Source organism: Drosophila simulans, chromosome 2L (genome assembly GCF_016746395.2).
Source record: "Drosophila simulans strain w501 chromosome 2L, Prin_Dsim_3.1, whole genome shotgun sequence".
Taxonomy (NCBI): domain Eukaryota; kingdom Metazoa; phylum Arthropoda; class Insecta; order Diptera; family Drosophilidae; genus Drosophila; species Drosophila simulans.
Window position 1 is genome coordinate 607,114 of NC_052520.2, and position 19,937 is coordinate 627,050.

Genomic DNA, 19,937 nt, shown 5'->3' on the forward strand with positions numbered 1-19,937 from the left:
ATATTAGATAGAAAATATAAATATAAATAATAAATATTTATGTCATTATAAAGTGATACATGGTTCTCTCTAAAATCCTCCTATCCGCAGTTCACCCTTGTGAGCATTTCACCCTTGTCACAGGTTCCAGTTAAGGATCAGTATTTATAAAACTAAACCATTCCATATCCAAATATGGTAATTAAATTTTGGATCCAAATATCCAATTGCTTGACGTCGTCGTACTCCATTCGGTGACGTTTTCGATTTAGTTTATATCAGTTCGCCAACTGATTGCTCTTTCGATTGTTCGAGTTTCGCTGGCTTCCTGGAAATGCCTCTGATTTCATACATAGCTGAGGACGCGGACGCTTTTGGGCAAGTGATTCACGGATAGCCGCTCTCTTTTGCTTTCCGACTGGCGCCGGCAGAATCGCCGATCCGAATCCGTATCGCTGTTTATATTTGCTTTGATGTGACGTCGGTCACTTGAACCCACAAAGAATGTACCTACATACATATGTATGTTTCCGCACCGAAAGCTTTTACTAGGCTTGCGTATATCATTCATAAAACGCCAAATGGACCAACAGGGGTTTGTATACAATATATATACAAATACGTAACTTGTTCGTTTCGATTGAGAACTTTGAGGTGCTTCCCACGATTTCTATCATAAGAAGATATCACTTTCTTTTAAGAAGAATATATTCTTACTTAATAACGAATCAAGATGTATCTCTGAAGTATCTGCTGGTTGAAACATTCAATTAAATAATCGTAGTATTTCTAGGTTGCTTACATCCCAAATGTGTCTGTGAAGCTAAGTTGTAGCCTTATCCCATTTAAAGGGAACTCTTTTGCCTATTTACGTGTTATCCGCTCTGCGGAACTGGGACGTGACTAGTTGCTGCATCGCCCATTATTTGAATCATCTAATGCAGCTCCTCGGTGATCTCCTCGTCATCGGCCTCGTCATCATCAGTGGTCGTCATCCCAGAAGTGCTGCTCATTCCAGTGGCGGCCGTGCCGCTTGTGGAGGCGGTCACCTGGCGTCCCGCATTCCAGATGAGATCGAACTCCAAGTGGCATTCCTGTGCAATTTTGTGAACGATGCCGCGATCCAAGAGTCCCGAGGCACTCCACGTACTGTCCTTCACGGTCAGTTCCTTCAAAGCTCTGCCCGCCTCAGAATAGTCCTTGACGTAGACCAGGGCTCGGATCAGCATGGACAAGATGTGGGCGTGGCGGATGGGCGGCAGTTCGGGCTTAACTAAATGTGAAAACAGAAGGGTATTAATGGAAGCTGAGTAGACTCTGGGGCAGCGACTTACTCAGCATGCTGCGGCAGGAGCCAATGACCAGCTGGTGATCCCCCTCGCGCAATGCCTGCTGGATCTCCAGGATTGCTTTAACATCCGCGACCGTGCGCTGCAGATTGTTGTAGACGTGCTGGGCGTGGCTGAGCTTCTCCAGGCATTTGGAGGCTTCCTGCATGGCGGTCAGAGCCTTACCGTAGTCCTGGAACTCCTCGATTTCGATCTGGGCGCAGATGGCATAAAAATTGGCCAGCGAATCAAAGGCCTGGCCCTTTGTATAAAACGTGACTATGTGCTTGAGCACTTGCGGATCCGATTGCCAGTCCAAGGCTTGAAGATAGTTCGCAGCCATGATGTAGACCTCACGTTGCCTCGACATATTAGCGAAGAAAATAATTTTGTCGGTGTTGCCCGACTTCAAAAGACTCTTCATGGCCCGAATTTTGTCGCCAGCCTGGGTGAACTTCTTGGTGGCACTGTGATAGTCGCCCTGCTGCTGGAGGAGCTCGCCCAGCTGTACGAGGATGTGGACTCGAGTCGCCTCCTCGAACTCCCCCTTCTCCGGAGTAAGCATCTCGGACAGTTCCTCCGTGACGGGTACGCCCTTCTCGGAACAAATGCCCAAGGCCCGCTCCAGATGTCTGGTCTTGGCCAGCAGATGCACGGCCTTCTGAAATTGCTCGATACTACAAAAGAAATCCGCACAGCGGTTGATCAACTCGGCATCAGAATCGGGCGCCAGGTCCGAGGCAATAATTTCCAGGATCTCTGGCTGCTGAGACTCAAATGCCATCTCGAGGGCCTTGTGGAGCATCCCGGCCCGATGGTAGAGTTCAACGGCGTGCTTAAAGTTTCCGCACTCTTCAAAGTAAGCTGCCGCAATGGCCTTATCCCTCTGTCTGGAGGAGCTGGCCACCGTCCATAGTTCCTCCTGAAAGTCGTTCTCCTTGCAGATGCGGATCGCATTGCTGAAGGTCTGGGCACGCGTAAAGAACATGATGGCCTCCTGGAACTTGCCCACGTTCTCGTAATGCCTCGCCAAGTGATAGCAGGCCGCCCGATCCCCCGACTGCCTGGCAATCGCGTCTGCCTTGGAGATCTTGCCTAGGTAGCAGAGAATCTTTACCTTGAGAGGAACAGGATGTTAGTGTTTCGTGGTATCTTAAAGCCTTGCTAATTTACCTGCGAGAACCAGTCCTCCGCCTTGTGGTAGACTGCCAGAGCAGCATCCATGTCGCCGGAGCTCTCAATATACTGGCCCCACCACTTAAGCAGCTTGGGATCGCTGGTGGTCTGGATGTAGCGCTTCATGGCGCCAGGGTTTTCCAAAAGCAGCTGGGTAATATTTTGCGCAGGATTCTGGGTCTTTTCAAAGTACTCCAGAGCTCCCTTAATGTCACCCCTCTCTCGCAGCTCCTGTGCCTTTTGATAGTACGTGTGCTTCAAATGAATCCGATCCTCTGTCTCGGCCAGCTCTACTGCTTCGTCCAAGTGCCCAATCGACTGGAGCAGCTTGTTTAGCAAATCGAAGCGCTTGCATCGACGATAGAGATCCTTGGCTTCCTCAATCATTCCGAGTTCTATCGCCAGCACAGCCACCTTGGCTTCCGTCTCCAAATCGTCATCTTCAATGGCTTGCCGTAAGGCACGAACGGAGCGGGCCTGTTCCAAGTGGCCCATGCACACCTTGGCCACGTCCAAGCGATTCGTGTGCACGCACATCTTAGCCAGATTGGTCCAGATCACTTTCGATTGAATAGAGCGAATGCTGCGATAAGCCAGATCCATATTTCCCTCCGCAACGTAGAGACTGAAATTCAGGACTTGCTTTCTCGTAACTGGATTGCACTGCTGTAGGTCCACGAAGTCTTGCAGAGGTTGCTCCTCCATCGTATTGATCTTCAGCCGGATCACGTTGGGTACACAAAGGTTCAGTAGCTGAGAGCCTGGGCTCATGGATTGTGTTTCAAGGACATTCAGGCCTTTCTCGGAATAAAACAAAAGGACGACTTTTGACTGCACGAAATGACTGGGTTGCAAGGAGCTCTTCTGGGGCAGGGTCTTCTGAATCATGGACTTTACTTCTGTAGCCAAGAGACGAGGTTCCTCTGCATCCCAGAAAATCCGAACCGGTAGACTTGTCGAAGACTCCTTCTTGGCGTTGGTTTCTTGCTCCAGTAGTCCATACTCCAGAAGATTGGTGCGCTCAAAGTCCCAGCAGAATAAAGTAGATATAGGGGTGAAATTTCTACTGGCTATCACCATGGCCAAGTGGCTGCCGGAGCTATTGCACTTGACCAGAATGAACTCCCCGAAGTCATCGAAAATGTCGTGACCCGATTTGCTGGGAAAAAGCAACTTGGGATCGTGCCTACAAACGTCGTAAGCTTTCACATATCCATTCATGGTAAATACCGAGAGATAGCAGACACTCAAATCCATGCCGATGATTTTTCCCTCAATGTCGCTGGCTTGTATGCGGTGAAGCACTACCCCTCCCACGGAGTAAACAAAAATGTCACTGCTACCCAGGCAAAATATGTTCTGGTTGCACAGATTCAAGGCTAAGCATTCGGCAGCAAAGGTCTGCAGGAGTTTCAGACTCAACGGAGTGGTGGTAGATTCCGTCGTGGGGGTAGTGCCCTCCACTGTCTGCAAGATCTCCTCAAACTCATCCAGGCTCTTCTCCACTTTCTGCAGGCTATAGGACGATATGCTCCTGCCATTACTTATCACTAAGCTCAGTTCACTCAAAGCCATGGCAGTCACGGCGAACTCAGACTGAACCATGGCCTCCCGACCACTGCAGTGCGTCAACTGCACTGATTTGGCCGACCTCTGAACTGCCCACAGTTCGCGGGTATGAACGGCGAGCAGAGGTTGCTCCTTCAGCATGAATACATTGGAAAGGCAGTTGACCAGCATGCAGGGCTTGGCAAGCTCGTTGTATCCCCACTCGCAGCTGCGGATGGCTCCTCTCACTGAAGATATGTTCGTCAGCTGCCAGGCATCTTCGGGGGCACCGACTAGCCTGCTGCCGCTCCTCTTCCAGGTGTAGACATTCCCCTGGGACGTTCCTGCACACAGAGTCTGTCCCGTAGAGCTATATGCCAAGCAGGTGAACATTTCGCCGTTTAGCTGGCCGTACTTTGGTGTCTTGCGGAGAACGCCGCTGCTCTCGCTGCTGTCATGGCTAAAGAATTGGTTGGACGAGGACATGGTGCCATTACTTAAAGTGGTCATAGATGAGCCTGGCTGGTTGCCACTGGGTAGGTCCATTTTCAATAGGTAATTGTCGCTTCTCTCGATGTCCCAAATGCGGACGAAGAAATCGCCTAACGATGAGTCTTGAATGTAGCACAGAAGTGGAAAATCGAATAATATAACCCACCTGTTATTATGGCCAGAGAGTTTCCAGACCACGCGATGCCGCCCTGCCGACCTCCTCCCCGTCCGCTCATTTTAACACGATCCAGCTCCGTGAGGATGCCAGTGGATTCAACCAAAAACAAGGTGACTGTCAAGTCCTCCATTAGGCAAATGACGGCGTCCCTAGAATAGAATAATGTAAGGGTTCAGGTACAGCTTTAACCCTTCGATCTCCAGCAGCTCATTACTTTCTTGGGTGCCACAACATCTGGACAATGGGAGGCAGTGAGCCGCACTTCATCACCTCGACACAGGCGCCTCCTTGGTTGATGTAGTACACCACTCCTCCTTGGGTGCAAGCGTAGAAGCAGTGGTTGTCCCTCACCCCCGAGTGGGTCATGCTCCGGGCTGCTGTGCGCGGCCTCCAATTGGTTAGGGTGTCCAGGGCGTTCTCATCGCCTGCCACTGCAGCCTTGGCTAGATTGGCCATCTCCTCGCGCACCTCGCTCTCCACCGTAAGACGGAAGCAGATCAGCAGCAACACCTCCCGCAAGTCGTGGGAGAACATGGTCAGGAACTGGTACTGGCCATCGCAGCGCCATCCTGTGACCAGACCCATGGCATCCGCCGTGACCATCCGCCCACCCTGCTCGCTGAACTGCAGCAGAACGATGGCCGCCTTGTGCGGTGCGTTCACGCTGGCAAACTCCCTGTGACCAGCGAACCACACATGGATGTCGCCGTGCTCCCAACCGCTGGCCAGGAGTGCCTTCTCCGGATGCCAGCATAGTGCCGTTGCCTGCGAAGTGGCGTGCACCGGATAAGTTACATCCCGCTGGGGCTCACCCTGCAATTTGATTATATACATTCCGATTTTTGGCAGGGTCTGCGACCAAAGAGGTTAGTACTCACGGTATCCGCAAAGATGGTCACCGAACCGCCTCTTTCGGGACTAAAAGAGGCCACTGCGAAGAGCGGCTCACTGGGATGCCAGCTGCTGATGGTGCTGACTGCATCCGAGTCCAGGAACTCGATTTTCGTGTCAAAGTAAAGAGTCATCACGCCGGTTTTCCACCTTTAGTGGATGAATTTATTTGGCAGGAGCCAAAACACAATAACAATGTGTTTGCCTAGCAACGGTTGTCATGGTTGCTCATTAGCAATGGATCATGTAAGATACCAACTTGCTCCAGGTTATTGTAAGTGCAAATAAGTGCAATAGTTTTATTTCACCATTAATTCACTTGTCTTATGAGTCCTCAACTTATCATTCACCACTTGATCGCACGATTTGTCATGGGGTGAAACAAACTAAAGCCCTTTCCAGGTAATTTAATCTGGTACTTCCCAACAATACAGTTATATTTTCCATTTTCAAAACTTAACGGTTTTTGTTAAATCTACCAGGCCACAGGGTGATTCCGGCACCCAGCAGCGAAGATAGTTTTAAATAAATACGAATGGGTAAATGTAATTACAATAATTACCTCCATAGATCGACAACATTACTCATTCATTACGTCATTTTGAAATCTATTGATAAGCAATATGCTCCTCCCCTACACATGTGACAACCAGCTATTAACGGCTTAGCAATGACTTTGCAACTTTGCCAAAATTCGCGATACATATTTAATCCCTATTAAACAGATAGCAAGTTAAAAAAGAGCACGAGTATTCTTCCATGCCAGAAATCAAATTTACTCAGCTCTAAATAACCATGCGATTCTATGAATTAATACACAGTTTCAAGTTGCATTCCACATACTTTAGCTAGTTTAAATCTAGCCAAATTGGCATCGCTGGAGCTTACCCACACAATCATCCGTCGCGTATTCGCCCCGTTAACACGCAATACTCGTGCATTCGAATGAAATCACCGGCAAACAAAACAGTGAAACCAGAAGGTTCGCCACTACTGCGCCTCATTTGCAGTGCGAACTCTGAAAATGGCTGATCGTCCGTGTGCTGGAAACATTCTCCGCATTGCCGGGGCCGTGATCCTGCCCAATCTGGGTGGCATCTACAACGGACGGCTGACCAGACAGCATCTCCAGAGCTGGTACGCCAACCTGAAGTTCCCGTCCTTCAAGCCGCCCAACTCCGTCTTTGCGCCGATGTGGATCTCCCTGTACGCCGGAATGGGCTACGGCTCCTACCTGGTGTGGCGCGATGGCGGAGGCTTCGCCGGCGAGGCGGCCAAACTGCCCCTGATCGCGTACGGCACCCAGCTGGCCTTGAACTGGGCGTGGACGCCCATCTTCTTCGGGCAGCACAACATCAAGGGCGTGAGTACTGCTGATATCGCCAAGCCCAGGTGTTATGTCTAATCCACTTCATCCACCAGGGCCTAATTGACATAGTCGCACTCACGGCCGCCGCTTCCGCCTGCGGCGTTCTATTCTACCGAGTGAACAAGACCGCTGGATTGCTCTTCGTACCCTACGTCGCCTGGCTGGGATTCGCCACTGCTCTGAACTACGCCATCTGGAAGCTGAACCCGGAGAAGGAGCAGGCGCCCAAGGACGAGGAGAAGCCCTCTAGCAGCCACGCGAAGTCGAGTTAGGTCCAGGATGAACGAAAAACAAGTAGTTTTGGGTGTCTTTCATGCAATTTGCAGGGCTTTCCGACCTATCGAACCAGGGCTGGCGTAGTTGGATAAGATATCGATAAGCAGTGCCTCCAAGTGGGCGGTAAATTCAAAGTATCATATGCTTCTGCACGTTCAAAAATTCCCTATGTGTTATGTGTTAATAAATTAAATTAAGAATCGAAATTTTCAATGCTAGTCCCGAGAACGATAGACTAAAATTTGTTGTGACATTGCAATGGAATAACCAGAGATATGCACAAGGAATTTCTCGATTCACTTCAGTTTTTGTTAAATCATAATTTTATTCAAAAATGTAAAGGCCACAAATAATCAAAAGGCGGTTAGTACCCGGGTTCATCCGAGATTAACGAAGGCGAAAATGGGCTATGAAAATGCGAGTGGGTTTGAAATGCAAGGGCGCCGATTAGAAAAGAGACTGAAGGAGGATCAGTTGGGACCCCCAGAAGCGGGAGCAGGATTGGTAGGAGTTCCGGCCTTCGGGGAGGTGGCTTTTGGGGATGCAACCGATTTCGGGGAGGGTGTGGCCTTCGAGGCGTTCGCCGCCGACTTCTGCTGCCCCCCAGTTGGTCCAGCTTGCTTTGGAGGGGACGCTTTGTTAGCTGCTTTGCCCTGCTGTTGTTGTGGATTCGCCTGGTTGGTGGATGCCTTTGGAGAAGCAGCAGCGGGTTTTGGAGTGGCCTGGGCCGGCTTTGGAGCAACTGCTGGCTTGGCATTGGGGTTCGGCTGTTTCTGCACGGCCTTGTTCCCTCCTGGCCCAGCTGCTCCTCCTGGTCCTCCTGGTGGCTGCTTTTGCGGTTGTTGCGGCTTGTTGGCTGCTGGCTGCTGCTGTTTTGTCTTCGGTCCTGCCTCCTGCTTCTTGATGCCCGCTTGGGGAGCCGCCACCTGTTTCTGAGGCGGAGTAACTGCAGCAGGCGACGGGGGAGTCACCGTGGTGGGAGATGGAGGGGTCACTGCCGCTGCAGAGGGCGGCACCGAGGTGGGAGTCGTTGGCGGAGTGGAAGGTGCCAGGGGAGATGGCGCCTCAGCAGGAGTGGCAGGTACCACCGGAACTGGGGCAGTCACTGGTTTTGTGGGTGGTGGTGATTCCTTCTTGGGTGCAGCCTTCGGATCTTCAATGCCCTTTGGCGCATCCGCTGGCTTTTCAGAAGCGAGAGCAGCCTGACCTTGAGGTTGTGCAGGTGCGTGAGCAATGTTGGTGACGTCCGGTGCTGGCGTTTTGAGACCCTCTGGAGCTGGAACTTTAGCGACTTCTACTGGTGGTGCATCCTGCTTAGCTGGTGGTGCATCCTGTTTAACTGGTGGTGGAGTCTTTTGCTGTGGCGGAGAATCCTGTTTGGAAACCGTTTTTGGTGGAGAATCCTGTTTGGGAGCACCCTTTGGTGGTGAATCCTGTTTGGGAGCACCCCTAGGCGCTGAATCCTGTTTGGGAGCACTCTGTGGTGGCGATTCCTGCTTCGGAACATTTTTCGGTGGGGATCCCTGCTTGGGAGCGCTCTTAGGAGGTGAGTCCTGTTTGAGAGCACTCTTGGGTGGCTCAGCAGTGGTGACTGGTTCTGGTACCGATGGAGTAATCGCTGGCTCCGCCTTAGCTGGACCAGACGAGTCCTTTTTCTGCTCCTCAGCTTTAGGAGTAGCAGCCCCTTCATTGGCTGGCTTCTCCGCAGGCAAAGACACAATCTGGGCGAGAGTTTGGACAGCAGGAGGGGTTGGCGCCTTTCCTGAAGCCTGTGCAGGAGCGGACTTCTGGGGCTCTGGTGTCGGTACCACTGGCTTAGCTTCACTTCTCTCAGCCGTGGGTTTGGGCTGGGTGTTCTGATCTAATTGCTTCTGAGCTTGCTTTTGCTGTTCCACCTTGGGCTCTTTGGTTTTGGCCTGTTCAATGGGTTTGGCCTTGTCCACCTGCTTCTCTGCCGATTTGGGTCCAACTTTCTGGTCAGTGGGCTTGGTCTCAGCGGGCTTGGGTTGCTGCTCCTTTTGAATCGCACCGTTGGCTTGAACCTTCTGGTCAACTGCGAGCACTTGATCCTTTTTCTGCTCTACAGCGGGCTTCGGGTGATTCTGCTTGGGAGCTTCTGCAGCCTGTGTCGTTTCCTTGTTGGCTTGGGGAGCAGGCTGACCCTTGGCCTGATCCTTGCTTTTATTGGGCTTGTCCTTGTTGGTCTGTGGATCACCCTTCTTGTTATTTTTGGCCTGACCCTTCCTATTTTCCTGTTTCTCTTTGGAACTCTCGCTGGGATTGGTGGACGCCGGCACTCTTGCCGACTGCTTCTGGTCCTTCTTGGGCTGCTGCTGCTGCTTATCCTTGGACTTGCTCTCCACAGATTCCTTAGGCTCCTGTACCGGCTGCTTGGTCGCCTCCACCTTGGCCACCTCATCGAAATCGCCCACGAGCAAGGGAACATCGTCATCCTCCTCCGCTGGGACAGGTCCATCGCCGCTGCCCGGCGCCCCCTTCTGACTGTTCATGGCATTGGCATACATCCGCAGCTGGACGACCGTCTCCTGGCCCAGCTGGGGCAGGATGTCCGGCAGCATTTCGACCACCTTCCGGGTCTCGCCGTGACCCGTGACCGCAAAGGTGTTGGCCGAAAGGGAGGCCTGCGCCTTGGGGTTGTTGAAGTGAATCACGGTCAGGTCGTCCTTGATTATGTTGACCTCCTCGATGCCCGGGATGGTGCTCACCGAGAGCTTCTTGAGCGAGCTCTGCAGCTTCTTGTCGTCGGTGGCCGCCGTCTGGTGCATGACCTTCTTCTTCCGACGGGGCGTGCCCTTGCCGCCGATCCGGACCTGGGCCTGCAGACGCTTCAGCTTCTCCACATTCATGTTGAAATCTGGTCGGGGAGAAGGACTCGTTATCTACCGCTCATATATTACATAAAATGGCCAAGAAGTCACCTCACTTTTGGCCAGCCACAGACAGACACACGATGTGCAACTCCACGGCCGAAATCACGAATGCAGTGGACAGGCCCACCGCCAGCGGAACCACCCGAATCCAACCAATCCATCGCAGCAGCAGCGCTGCTTTTATTAATATCGTGCGGCCTGCTCTTTTTTTCGCAGATTTTTGTGTGTTTTCGCAGGCGAGTCGGGCAGAAAACAAGAAAAATGTCGCCCCAGTGCTTAAAAATAGCTCCGCATTTCCTATGCCGATGCCTTTGGTCTGCCTTGCTTCAGTTTAGTTTGTGCGAATTCTCGGCATGAGGCGATGCCCAAGCGGCTGTTGAACCGCAGACGCCTCTCGGGATGGGATAGAGCCGAACGGATGGAAGCGGATGGGAGTGGGATGGGTCCGCAGATGGTACATGGGATGGGAGTGGATGGGTCCCCAAAATAGAATGCGAACTTTTCTCCTGGCAGTTGAGGTCGCAAAATAACTAGCAATGTGGGATGTTTGATAAGAGAGAATAAAATGTTCAGAACTGCAATGCAAATTAGATCCATTGTTGTCAATCAATAAAATTAGTAAATGGTTTCATAATCATTTGTGCAAACCAAAAAAAAAAACACTTCATTGTAATATAAGAGAGTAAAGAATTGGATAATCTGACAACTTAACATCTGGTTTTAAATTTTGCAGTCTATAATGCACGCTTTAATCAAGAATTTTTACAAATATTGCAAAAAGCAGCCATTACTTTTGATTATATGCGTTGCCTAATATAGATTTTGGATCCTTTCCAGGAGCAAAACTATTTTCTACAGTATGGAGAAAAAAAATTTTCGCGGTCAATTCAAAGCCGATTAATACGTATCGAAAGTCAATGTCGTTATCGAAAGATACTCTACAGAGCGCAAAGTGCATTGTCCAAAATCTAGCTATAAAAAGCCCTCACCTCCAAAAACGGCCACATTGCGCAGCACCGTAGGATCAGCAGGCGTGCTTTTGATTTGTTTTGATTTGATTCTGATGTTGCTCCGGAAATGTTTCCTGTTTCCGTTTCCCGCCGTGCGGTTGGTGCGCAGGAGTCTGCACCGCAAGCATGACCACATTGTGCTGCACCCCGAGATCCGGCAAGCGCTGCAGCTGCAAAAGCCGGTGGTGGCCCTAGAATCCACGATCATTACGCACGGGATGCCCATGCCGGAGAATGTCGTTACGGCGCTGGCGGTGGAGGAGCAAGTTCGTCAGAATGGAGCCATTCCCGCCACCATCGGCATTCTGGACGGACGCATCAAGGTCGGCCTGACTCGTGAGGAGCTCACTTCGCTTGCCGAGAAGCCCAGGGATCAGGTGATAAAGTGCTCCCGTCGGGATTTGCCCTTTGTGGTGTCCAGGAGACAGAGTGGTGGAACCACCGTCGCCGCCACAATGATCATTGCCCATCGGGTAGGCATCCGCGTGTTCGCCACTGGAGGAATTGGTGGGGTCCATCGCGATGGCCACGAATCCCTGGACGTCTCAGCCGATCTCACCGAGCTGGGACGCACTCCGGTGGCCGTAGTATGCAGCGGGGTGAAATCCATCCTGGACATTCCCCGCACGCTGGAGTTCTTGGAGACGCAGGGCGTGTGTGTGGCCAGTTTCGACAGTCCTGGTGGCGTCTTTCCGGATTTCTACACACGGGACAGTGGCTGCACCGTTCCCTACAACCTTAAAAGTGCCCAGGAGGCAGCTGAGCTGCTGCGATCTTGGCGGGAATTGAAAATGGAATCAGGCCTGGTAATTGGTGTTCCCATTCCGGAGGAGTTTGCCGCAGATAAATTCAAAATTGAGGAGGCCATCAAGGAAGCAACTGCTCAAGCCAGGGCCCAGGGAATTTCCGGCAAGGAGGTTACTCCATTCCTGCTGGCCGCCATAGCCAAGATCACCGAAGGCAGAAGCCTTAAGTCTAACATAGCTCTGATCAAGAACAATGCCAAGGTGGCTGCTCAAATCGCCGCATCGCTTTGCGACGTGTCCACGAAACTGGAAAGCCCGGTCCAAAAGGCAATCGATAGAAAACCACTTGTTGTGGGAGCCTCCATCCTGGATCTTTCCTTTAAGGTGGACGATCAGAAACGCGACATGAAGCTTGATGGAGCAACTTACTCTGCAGTAGCTAAACAGGCGGCTGGGGGAGTGGGTCGGAACATAGCTGAGGGCATCTACAAGCTGTACGGAGATGTAAACCTAATTTCCGCCGTGGGAAACGACCAGATGGGACAAACGCTGCTTCAGATGATGCCAAAGGCGCTGAAGCGGGGTCTAATTGTGGCGGACAACCACAACACCTCATTGTGCTCTCTAATCTTCGATAAGTTTGGAGATTGCAAGCTGATTCTGGGCAACATGGAAATCCACCAGAGCATTACAGCCGAGACCCTGCAAGCGCACTACCAACTCTTCCGAGAAGCTCCTCTCATCATCATGGACAGCAACATATCGGAGCAGGCCATGGCCAGCATTCTGCAGCAGGCGCAAATCAACAAGATTCCAGTCTTCTTCGAGCCCACGGATATGTTCATAGCCGGTAAACCGTTCAAGCTGCTGCCGGAGTTGACCAAGAACATACGCCTGATCAAACCGAATCTGCAGGAGTTAAAAACTATAACGGAGGCCATAACGGGCGAAACTGTCAAATGGAATCCGGACACCAAACAGCCACAAGCGGAACTGGTGCAGCAAGCGAAGTCCTTGATCAAAAAAATCGACAGCCACTTCAACTGCATCATAGCTACGCTGAGTGACCACGGGGTGCTACTCAGCTATCGAGGGGACGCGGAAAACGATGCCAGGTTGCTCCTCGATGTGAGTAAGCCCACGCCGTCACACAGCACTCGCTTCTATCCCGCCCCAATGGTTCACAATATTGTGAATGTCTCCGGAGCGGGCGATAGTTTCTGCGCGGGCTTCATCACTGCCCTTCTGCGAGGGCGTTCCCTGGACGAGTGCATAGCCGGCGGCTTTGTGGCCGCTGAAAGGGCACTGCAGTCCGAGTCCGCGGTTCCCGCAACGTACTTCTCAAATCAAGAATCTTTTGAGAGTCGCTACAAGCATACTGCCAGGATCATCCAACAGCAGAGCATATAGATGGTACTTTGAACACCAAAAGAACGAAGGCATTTACTCAGGACGTTTTACTTTATTCCTAAGTATTTTCTTACCGTGTACAAGTAATTGATTTGTTAGTAAGCCCATCTGAAAGATACAATTAAAGTCTGTATATTGTTAAAAACCTCGTTACTCAAACTTACAGCTTTATAACTTTGTCCTTGCCACCTGAGGCAACTCTAGAGCCATCGGGCGCCCAGTCCACTCCGAACACCTCATCCGCATGACCAGGCAGCTCCTGTGCCAATTTCTTGGTCTGCACACTCCATACTAAGCGAAAAGATATGTATTAGCTAGTGCTGGAAAACTAAAACTAGGTGCTTACCTTTTAGTGTTGAGTCTTTGCTGCCGGAAACAATCAAGCGGGAGTCCGCCGACCAGGCAACCGTGTAAACAGCCTGCACATGACCCCGGAAGGTGGCCATGTACTGACCATCGCTGGCTCGCCACAGACGCACTGACTTGTCGAATGAAGCAGACGCAATTAGCTTTACATCCGGCGAGTATTTCACGTCGTTGACCACGTTCTGGTGCCCTGTCATGCGCTCAACGCACTTGTTCTGGTTGTTCCGCCACAGATAGAGGGTGTTGTCATCCGAACAGGAAACCAGCGACTCCACCTCGTCAGGGCACACGGCCTGGTAGCGCTTCAAGGCAGATTCCTGCAACTCCTCGGCTGTAAAACAATCTCTTTTAGGATATACAGCATATGGAGAGTAAATGAATTCTTACTGCTCAAGCTGAGGTGGCTCTTGGAGCGATCCTTCACCGGATGGAATGGACCAGTGCGCAGGACGTAGTCGGTGCTCAGCGCAATGTTGTTTACCCAGTGAGCGTGGCCAGAGAACGTCCGGCACAAGATTCCATCAGCAGCTCGCCACATCTTCACTGTCCGATCTTTGGAGGATGTATAAATCAGGCCCGCTCCACCCCATCTCACTGCTGTCACAGCATTTGTGTGTCCGGCAATGTTCATAAGGCACTGGCCCAATTTCACGTCCCAAATCCGACAGTCCCCGTCTCCACTGGCGGAAGCAAGTTTCCTGCACTCCGGATCCCGATGATACGGCTCCCAGGCGAGGCAGTTGATGTGTTTCTTGTGCCCACTCAAGGGTCGCCCCTTCTGCTGGCCCGTCTCCGGATCCCAGATGATGATAGAGCCCGCTTTGCAGCCGCTGGCCAACCGTTTGCCATCCGGAGCCCAGGATACGCACAGAACCCACTGCTTATGACCTGTGCAGGTGAAGTGCGGTGTCTCTGTGTTAAGATCCCACAATCGCACTGTGGTGTCGCCACTTCCACTGGCGAGATGAGCACCATCCGGACTGAAATTCAGCGAAACCACAGCCTCGGCGTGTCCCGGCATGGAACTTGTGCATCTTGTCACTGGGCGCACTTTGAAAACCGCCTGTGGCTGATACACAATATCGATCACGTTTTCGGTGTCCACTGACGCCAAGTCCAACGTGTCCTCCAGGCTCTTCTTGATCTCATCCTCGCCCACGAAAAACAGATATGGAGTGGCTTCCTCATTTTTCAGCAGAGCGTTGCAAATCAGACCCAGTTGCTGGGTAGTGATTCCTGCCGGCAGGTCGATTGGCGGGCCCGCTTCCTCGCCCGTGTCCGAAACGAGGCGCGCCTGTATAGTATGTGGCGTGGCCTGTTGCTCCGCGTCCGCGTCCGCCTCCTGCATTTTCTGTTTTTTGGCCAACATTCTCGCGGTCAAAACAAAAGTAAACACGTGCCGCGACTTGTTCGTTAGTGATGAGCAATCGGCAGACAGCTCAGCTGGCCTGCCAGCTATCGATTATTTTGCTTGAAACATAATAAACCAATAATGGCATTTTCTTAAAACCATGTTCAAAATCTTTATATTTTGTATTGAACTTAGTAATAAAAGTTGACCAAAATGTCTTCTACAACATGTGGTTGTGTTCTTAATAAAAAGACCAAAACTAAGAAATCGAATGTTTTCCGAGAACTCGTAGCTCGATATGATATGTATTCGGTCACACTGCGACCAGGCGCTTCAACCATCTGGCAACACTGGTTTTACATGTACGCCGTCTTCTCTTGGTAAAGTTTTTATAAAAATGGAAAATATTCCGCGAACACATGAAGGTAAGTGATATAAACACTCCCGATGGCAAACCACCGCCATTGGAAAGACGGGAACATTCTTTTATCTGCGCACCAAAACGAACCGCACACACAAATGGGGATCGACCGGTTTTCTAAGCTAGTGTGTTGGTCTGCTATGAAAATGAAGTATCTTTATCCATTTTTACCCACAGATATCGAGGCACAGATCAGCGTGATCCAGGAGAAGAAGACGGAGCTGGCCAAGACCACTGCCGCAGCAGCCGGCGTGGGATTGCTGGACAGCGGAGGATTCTTCGACAGCGACTTGTACGACGATGATGCCGCCAAGGGGAAGGGGCGCTACGAGGGGTATAACACCTCCATTGCGGCCAACGACGCCGAGGAAGTCGATGAGGATGAGGACGACGGCTTCCCTGTGCCCCAGAAACGCACCACGTACACGGCGCCGGCCTCCGTGCTGAAGGACGTGACCCAGGGCAAGGAGGATGTGGATCCCATGGCAGACCGCAGGCGTCCAACGATTGCCGATCGGGAGGATGAGTACAGGCAGAAGAGACGTCACATCATCATCTCCCCAGATCGAGCGGATCCCTTTGCCGATGGCGGGAAAACCCCAGATGTGGGTTCTCGCACCTACACGGACATCATGCGGGAGCAGATGCTAAAGGGCGAGGAATCTGAGCTCCGCCGAAGAATCCTGGAGAAAACCAAGGAGGGAACTCTGGTTAAGACCGTTACATCGTCGTCAGCTTCAAATGGGGACCTGCCTGCACCAAAGGACGGCGGCAGAAAGCGAGGCAGATGGGACCAGACGGTCAGCGATAGCTTCATCCCGGCAAAGATGGCCACGCCAAGCAGCGCAGCTACCCCAACTTGGGAAGATGTGAGTATTGTGGGAAGTATAATGGATGATATCATAAAATATTAATTTACCCCACAGAAAACTCCTGGTGACCACCGTTGGGATGAGACTCCGGGTCACAAGGGCAGCGAGACGCCAGGAGCGACGCCGGGACTGGGCACCCGCATCTGGGACGCCACTCCGGCCCACGCTGTGACCCCAGGACACGAGACTCCTGGACACGAGAAATCGGCCCGCCGAAATCGCTGGGACGAGACCCCGAAAACGGAGCGTGAAACTCCCGGACACAGCGGATGGGCCGAGACTCCAAAGCCAGATCGCACAGGCAGCGGAGGCGGCTCGGAGAGCATATCAATCGAGTCCACCCCCGGGGCCTCCAAACGTCGCTCTCGCTGGGATGAAACTCCATCGAATGCTACGCCGGCTATTACGCCCACAAATGCTAGTGCCATGACTCCAAATATGACTCCCAGTATGACGCCACATGTGACTCCGGGACATGCTACTCCCATGCTGACGCCCGGAGGCAGTACTCCTATCGGAGTCAAGGCAATGGCCATGGCCACGCCCTCTGCGGGAGCTCTGGCTGCGATGACACCAGAGCAATTACAAGCCTATCGCTGGGAAAAGGAAATCGACGAGAGAAACAGGCCATACACAGATGAAGAATTGGACCAAATCTTTCCGCCTGGTTACAAAATTCTACCGCCACCAGCTGGATATGTTCCACTGCGCACACCCGGCAGAAAGCTGATGGCCACGCCTACGCCAATTGCTGGCACCCCAGCCGGTTTCTTCATCCAAGTGGAGGACAAGAATGCCAAATTCATGGATAACCAACCAAAGGGGCAAAATCTGCCCTTCATGAAACCAGAGGATGCGCAATATTTTGACAAGCTCCTTGTGGACGTGAACGAAGATTCTCTGTCGCCTGAGGAACTCAAGGAGCGCAAGATAATGAAGCTACTGTTGACCATCAAGAACGGCTCGCCACCAATGAGGAAGTCGGCCTTGAGGCAGATTACGGACAAAGCGAGGGAATTCGGAGCAGGACCTTTGTTCAACCAGATTCTTCCGTTGCTTATGTCGCCCACATTAGAGGACCAAGAGCGTCATTTATTAGTGAAGGTAATTGACCGTGTTTTGTACAAACTGGACGATTTGGTGCGACCCTATGTGCACAAGATTTTGGTGGTCATTGAACCGCTGCTGATTGATGAAGATCACTACGCTCGCATAGAAGGCAGAGAAATCATTTCCAACCTGGCCAAGGCCGCAGGTTTGGCCACCATGATCTCCACTATGAGACCGGACATTGACAACATCGATGAGTATGTGCGAAACACCACAGCGCGTGCCTTTGCCGTGGTCGCTTCAGCTTTGGGAATTCCCTCTTTACTGCCCTTCCTAAAAGCCGTATGCAAGTCGAAGAAATCCTGGCAAGCGCGGCACACTGGCATCAAAATTGTCCAGCAGATTGCCATCCTGATGGGATGTGCTATATTGCCGCATCTTAAAGCTCTGGTGGAGATTATCGAGCACGGACTTGTGGACGAGCAGCAGAAGGTACGCACAATTACAGCCTTGGCCATTGCTGCCTTGGCAGAGGCAGCCACTCCGTACGGCATTGAATCCTTCGATTCCGTGCTGAAGCCGCTTTGGAAGGGTATTCGCACCCATCGCGGCAAAGGTCTGGCCGCCTTCCTCAAGGCTATTGGCTATTTGATTCCCCTGATGGACGCCGAGTACGCTAATTACTATACGCGTGAAGTGATGTTGATTCTTATCCGCGAGTTCCAGTCTCCAGATGAGGAAATGAAAAAGATTGTACTAAAGGTGGTGAAGCAATGTTGCGCCACCGATGGTGTGGAACCGCAGTACATCAAAGAGGAGATTCTTCCGCACTTTTTCAAGTTCTTCTGGAATCACCGCATGGCCCTGGACAGACGTAACTACCGCCAGCTAGTGGACACCACCGTGGAGATTGCCAACAAGGTGGGCGCCTCTGAGATCATCAATCGTGTGGTGGATGACCTGAAGGATGAGAACGAGCAGTACAGGAAGATGGTGATGGAAACAGTGGAGAAGATCATGGGCAACCTAGGAGCAGCAGACATCGATTCGCGCTTGGAGGAGCAGCTTATCGATGGCATTCTCTATGCCTTCCAGGAGCAGACCACCGAGGATGTGGTGATGTTGAATGGTTTCGGCACCATCGTGAATCAGCTGGGCAAGCGAGTTAAGCCCTATTTGCCCCAGATTTGTGGAACGATTCTATGGCGGTTGAACAACAAATCCGCGAAAGTTCGTCAGCAGGCGGCCGATCTGATCTCGAGGATAGCGGTAGTGATGAAAACGTGCCAGGAGGAGAAGCTAATGGGACACTTGGGCGTTGTGCTTTACGAGTACTTGGGTGAGGAGTATCCCGAAGTACTGGGTAGCATCCTGGGGGCCCTGAAGGCCATCGTAAACGTGATTGGAATGACCAAGATGACACCTCCTATCAAGGATTTACTGCCTCGTCTTACACCCATCCTAAAGAATCGTCACGAGAAGGTGCAAGAGAACTGTATTGACCTGGTGGGACGAATCGCAGATCGAGGACCTGAGTATGTGTCCGCTCGCGAGTGGATGCGAATTTGTTTTGAGCTTCTGGAGTTGCTCAAGGCCCACAAGAAGGCCATTAGGAGAGCTACTGTGAACACCTTTGGCTACATTGCCAAAGCCATTGGTCCCCACGACGTGCTCGCTACTCTACTGAATAATCTCAAGGTACAGGAGCGTCAGAACCGCGTGTGCACCACAGTGGCCATTGCCATCGTGGCCGAGTCTTGTCGACCTTTTACCGTGCTCCCTGCTCTGATGAACGAGTACCGAGTGCCCGAGCTCAACGTCCAGAATGGTGTATTGAAGTCCCTCTCTTTCCTGTTTGAATACATCGGAGAAATGGGCAAGGATTACATATACGCCGTCTGTCCACTTCTGGAAGATGCCCTCATGGACCGAGATCTTGTCCACCGGCAAACCGCCTGCTCTGCCATCAAGCACATGTCACTGGGAGTGTATGGTTTCGGCTGCGAGGATGCTTTGACGCATCTTCTCAACTACGTGTGGCCCAACATTTTTGAGACGTCCCCCCATCTTGTGCAAGCCTTCATGGATTCCGTGGACGGGTTAAGGGTGTCCCTGGGACCCATTAAGATCCTGCAATACACGCTACAGGGACTCTTCCACCCCGCTCGCAAAGTGAGAGACGTTTACTGGAAGATCTACAATTCGCTGTACATTGGAGGTCAGGACGCTCTGATCGCCGGCTATCCGCGGATTACTAATGATCCCAAGAACCAGTACGAGCGGTACGAACTGGACTACATGCTATAAATTGTAATAGCTTATCTGCTAGTGGTAGGATTCTCTAAGATACCAATAATTAAATCCAAACTATTCAAACCATTTGTTCTTACTTGATCTTTTCCTGCCGCAAAATACAGAATATCATTGGATCTTGAATTATTACATGAATAATCTCTAATCGTATTCGCATGTCGACTTCTATTATCTTTAAACAGATAAGATAGATTTATTGTTAGTGTGTATATTTACTGTCCGTCTGAAGTAATATTACAGATAATACAAAGACGAATCATTGCCAATGCA

The 19,937-nt window shown here is 51.4% G+C and overlaps 6 protein-coding genes across 10 annotated transcripts; 3 read left to right on the forward strand and 3 right to left on the reverse strand.

Annotated features, from left to right (window-relative positions):
• Nucleotides 1-15: 15 nt before the first annotated feature.
• LOC6730472 (intraflagellar transport protein 140 homolog) lies at nucleotides 16-6,617 on the reverse strand. 3 transcript variants are annotated; one of them, XM_039298559.1, is made up of 7 exons: nucleotides 6,481-6,617; nucleotides 5,580-5,742; nucleotides 4,916-5,514; nucleotides 4,690-4,850; nucleotides 2,481-4,633; nucleotides 1,314-2,424; nucleotides 16-1,252 (listed from the first exon to the last, which is right to left on the reverse strand). In XM_039298559.1, the coding sequence occupies exons 2-7, from the start codon at nucleotides 5,724-5,726 to the stop codon at nucleotides 915-917; spliced, it is 4,509 nt and encodes a 1,502-aa protein (XP_039154493.1). In that variant the 5' UTR covers nucleotides 5,727-5,742; nucleotides 6,481-6,617; the 3' UTR covers nucleotides 16-914. The 3 variants fall into 3 exon arrangements, 2 of the variants coding, with proteins under 2 accessions (XP_039154493.1, XP_016022934.1); XR_001599989.3 differs by lacking the exon at nucleotides 6,481-6,617 and having other exon boundaries at nucleotides 16-729; nucleotides 782-1,252; nucleotides 5,580-6,400; XM_016179240.3 differs by lacking the exon at nucleotides 6,481-6,617 and having other exon boundaries at nucleotides 5,580-6,400.
• Nucleotides 6,540-7,450, forward strand: LOC6730473 (translocator protein). Its single transcript, XM_002077618.4, has 2 exons — nucleotides 6,540-6,955; nucleotides 7,015-7,450. Exons 1-2 carry the CDS (start codon nucleotides 6,617-6,619, stop codon nucleotides 7,231-7,233), a joined length of 558 nt encoding a protein of 185 aa, XP_002077654.1. The 5' UTR covers nucleotides 6,540-6,616; the 3' UTR covers nucleotides 7,234-7,450.
• A 92-nt stretch (nucleotides 7,451-7,542) lies between these two features.
• LOC27206532 (proteoglycan 4) lies at nucleotides 7,543-10,334 on the reverse strand. 3 transcript variants are annotated; one of them, XM_016179239.3, is made up of 2 exons: nucleotides 10,177-10,334; nucleotides 7,543-10,112 (listed from the first exon to the last, which is right to left on the reverse strand). In XM_016179239.3, exon 2 carries the CDS (start codon nucleotides 10,102-10,104, stop codon nucleotides 7,708-7,710), a length of 2,397 nt encoding a protein of 798 aa, XP_016022937.1. In that variant the 5' UTR covers nucleotides 10,105-10,112; nucleotides 10,177-10,334; the 3' UTR covers nucleotides 7,543-7,707. The 3 variants fall into 3 exon arrangements, with proteins under 3 accessions (XP_016022937.1, XP_016022936.1, XP_039154495.1); XM_016179238.3 differs by having other exon boundaries at nucleotides 10,182-10,282; XM_039298561.2 differs by having other exon boundaries at nucleotides 10,200-10,221.
• Nucleotides 10,335-11,122: 788 nt separating this feature from the next.
• Nucleotides 11,123-13,439, forward strand: LOC6730475 (pseudouridine-metabolizing bifunctional protein C1861.05). The gene has a single exon (XM_002077620.4). The coding sequence runs from the start codon at nucleotides 11,192-11,194 to the stop codon at nucleotides 13,292-13,294; it is 2,103 nt and encodes a 700-aa protein (XP_002077656.2). The 5' UTR covers nucleotides 11,123-11,191; the 3' UTR covers nucleotides 13,295-13,439.
• LOC6730476 (protein Notchless) lies at nucleotides 13,327-15,115 on the reverse strand. Its single transcript, XM_002077621.4, has 4 exons — nucleotides 14,048-15,115; nucleotides 13,641-13,991; nucleotides 13,459-13,585; nucleotides 13,327-13,402 (listed from the first exon to the last, which is right to left on the reverse strand). Exons 1-4 carry the CDS (start codon nucleotides 15,027-15,029, stop codon nucleotides 13,390-13,392), a joined length of 1,473 nt encoding a protein of 490 aa, XP_002077657.2. The 5' UTR covers nucleotides 15,030-15,115; the 3' UTR covers nucleotides 13,327-13,389.
• Nucleotides 15,116-15,278: 163 nt separating this feature from the next.
• Nucleotides 15,279-19,733, forward strand: LOC27208557 (splicing factor 3B subunit 1). Its single transcript, XM_016184135.3, has 3 exons — nucleotides 15,279-15,436; nucleotides 15,610-16,301; nucleotides 16,359-19,733. The coding sequence occupies exons 1-3, from the start codon at nucleotides 15,310-15,312 to the stop codon at nucleotides 19,659-19,661; spliced, it is 4,122 nt and encodes a 1,373-aa protein (XP_016022938.2). The 5' UTR covers nucleotides 15,279-15,309; the 3' UTR covers nucleotides 19,662-19,733.
• Nucleotides 19,734-19,937: the final 204 nt, after the last annotated feature.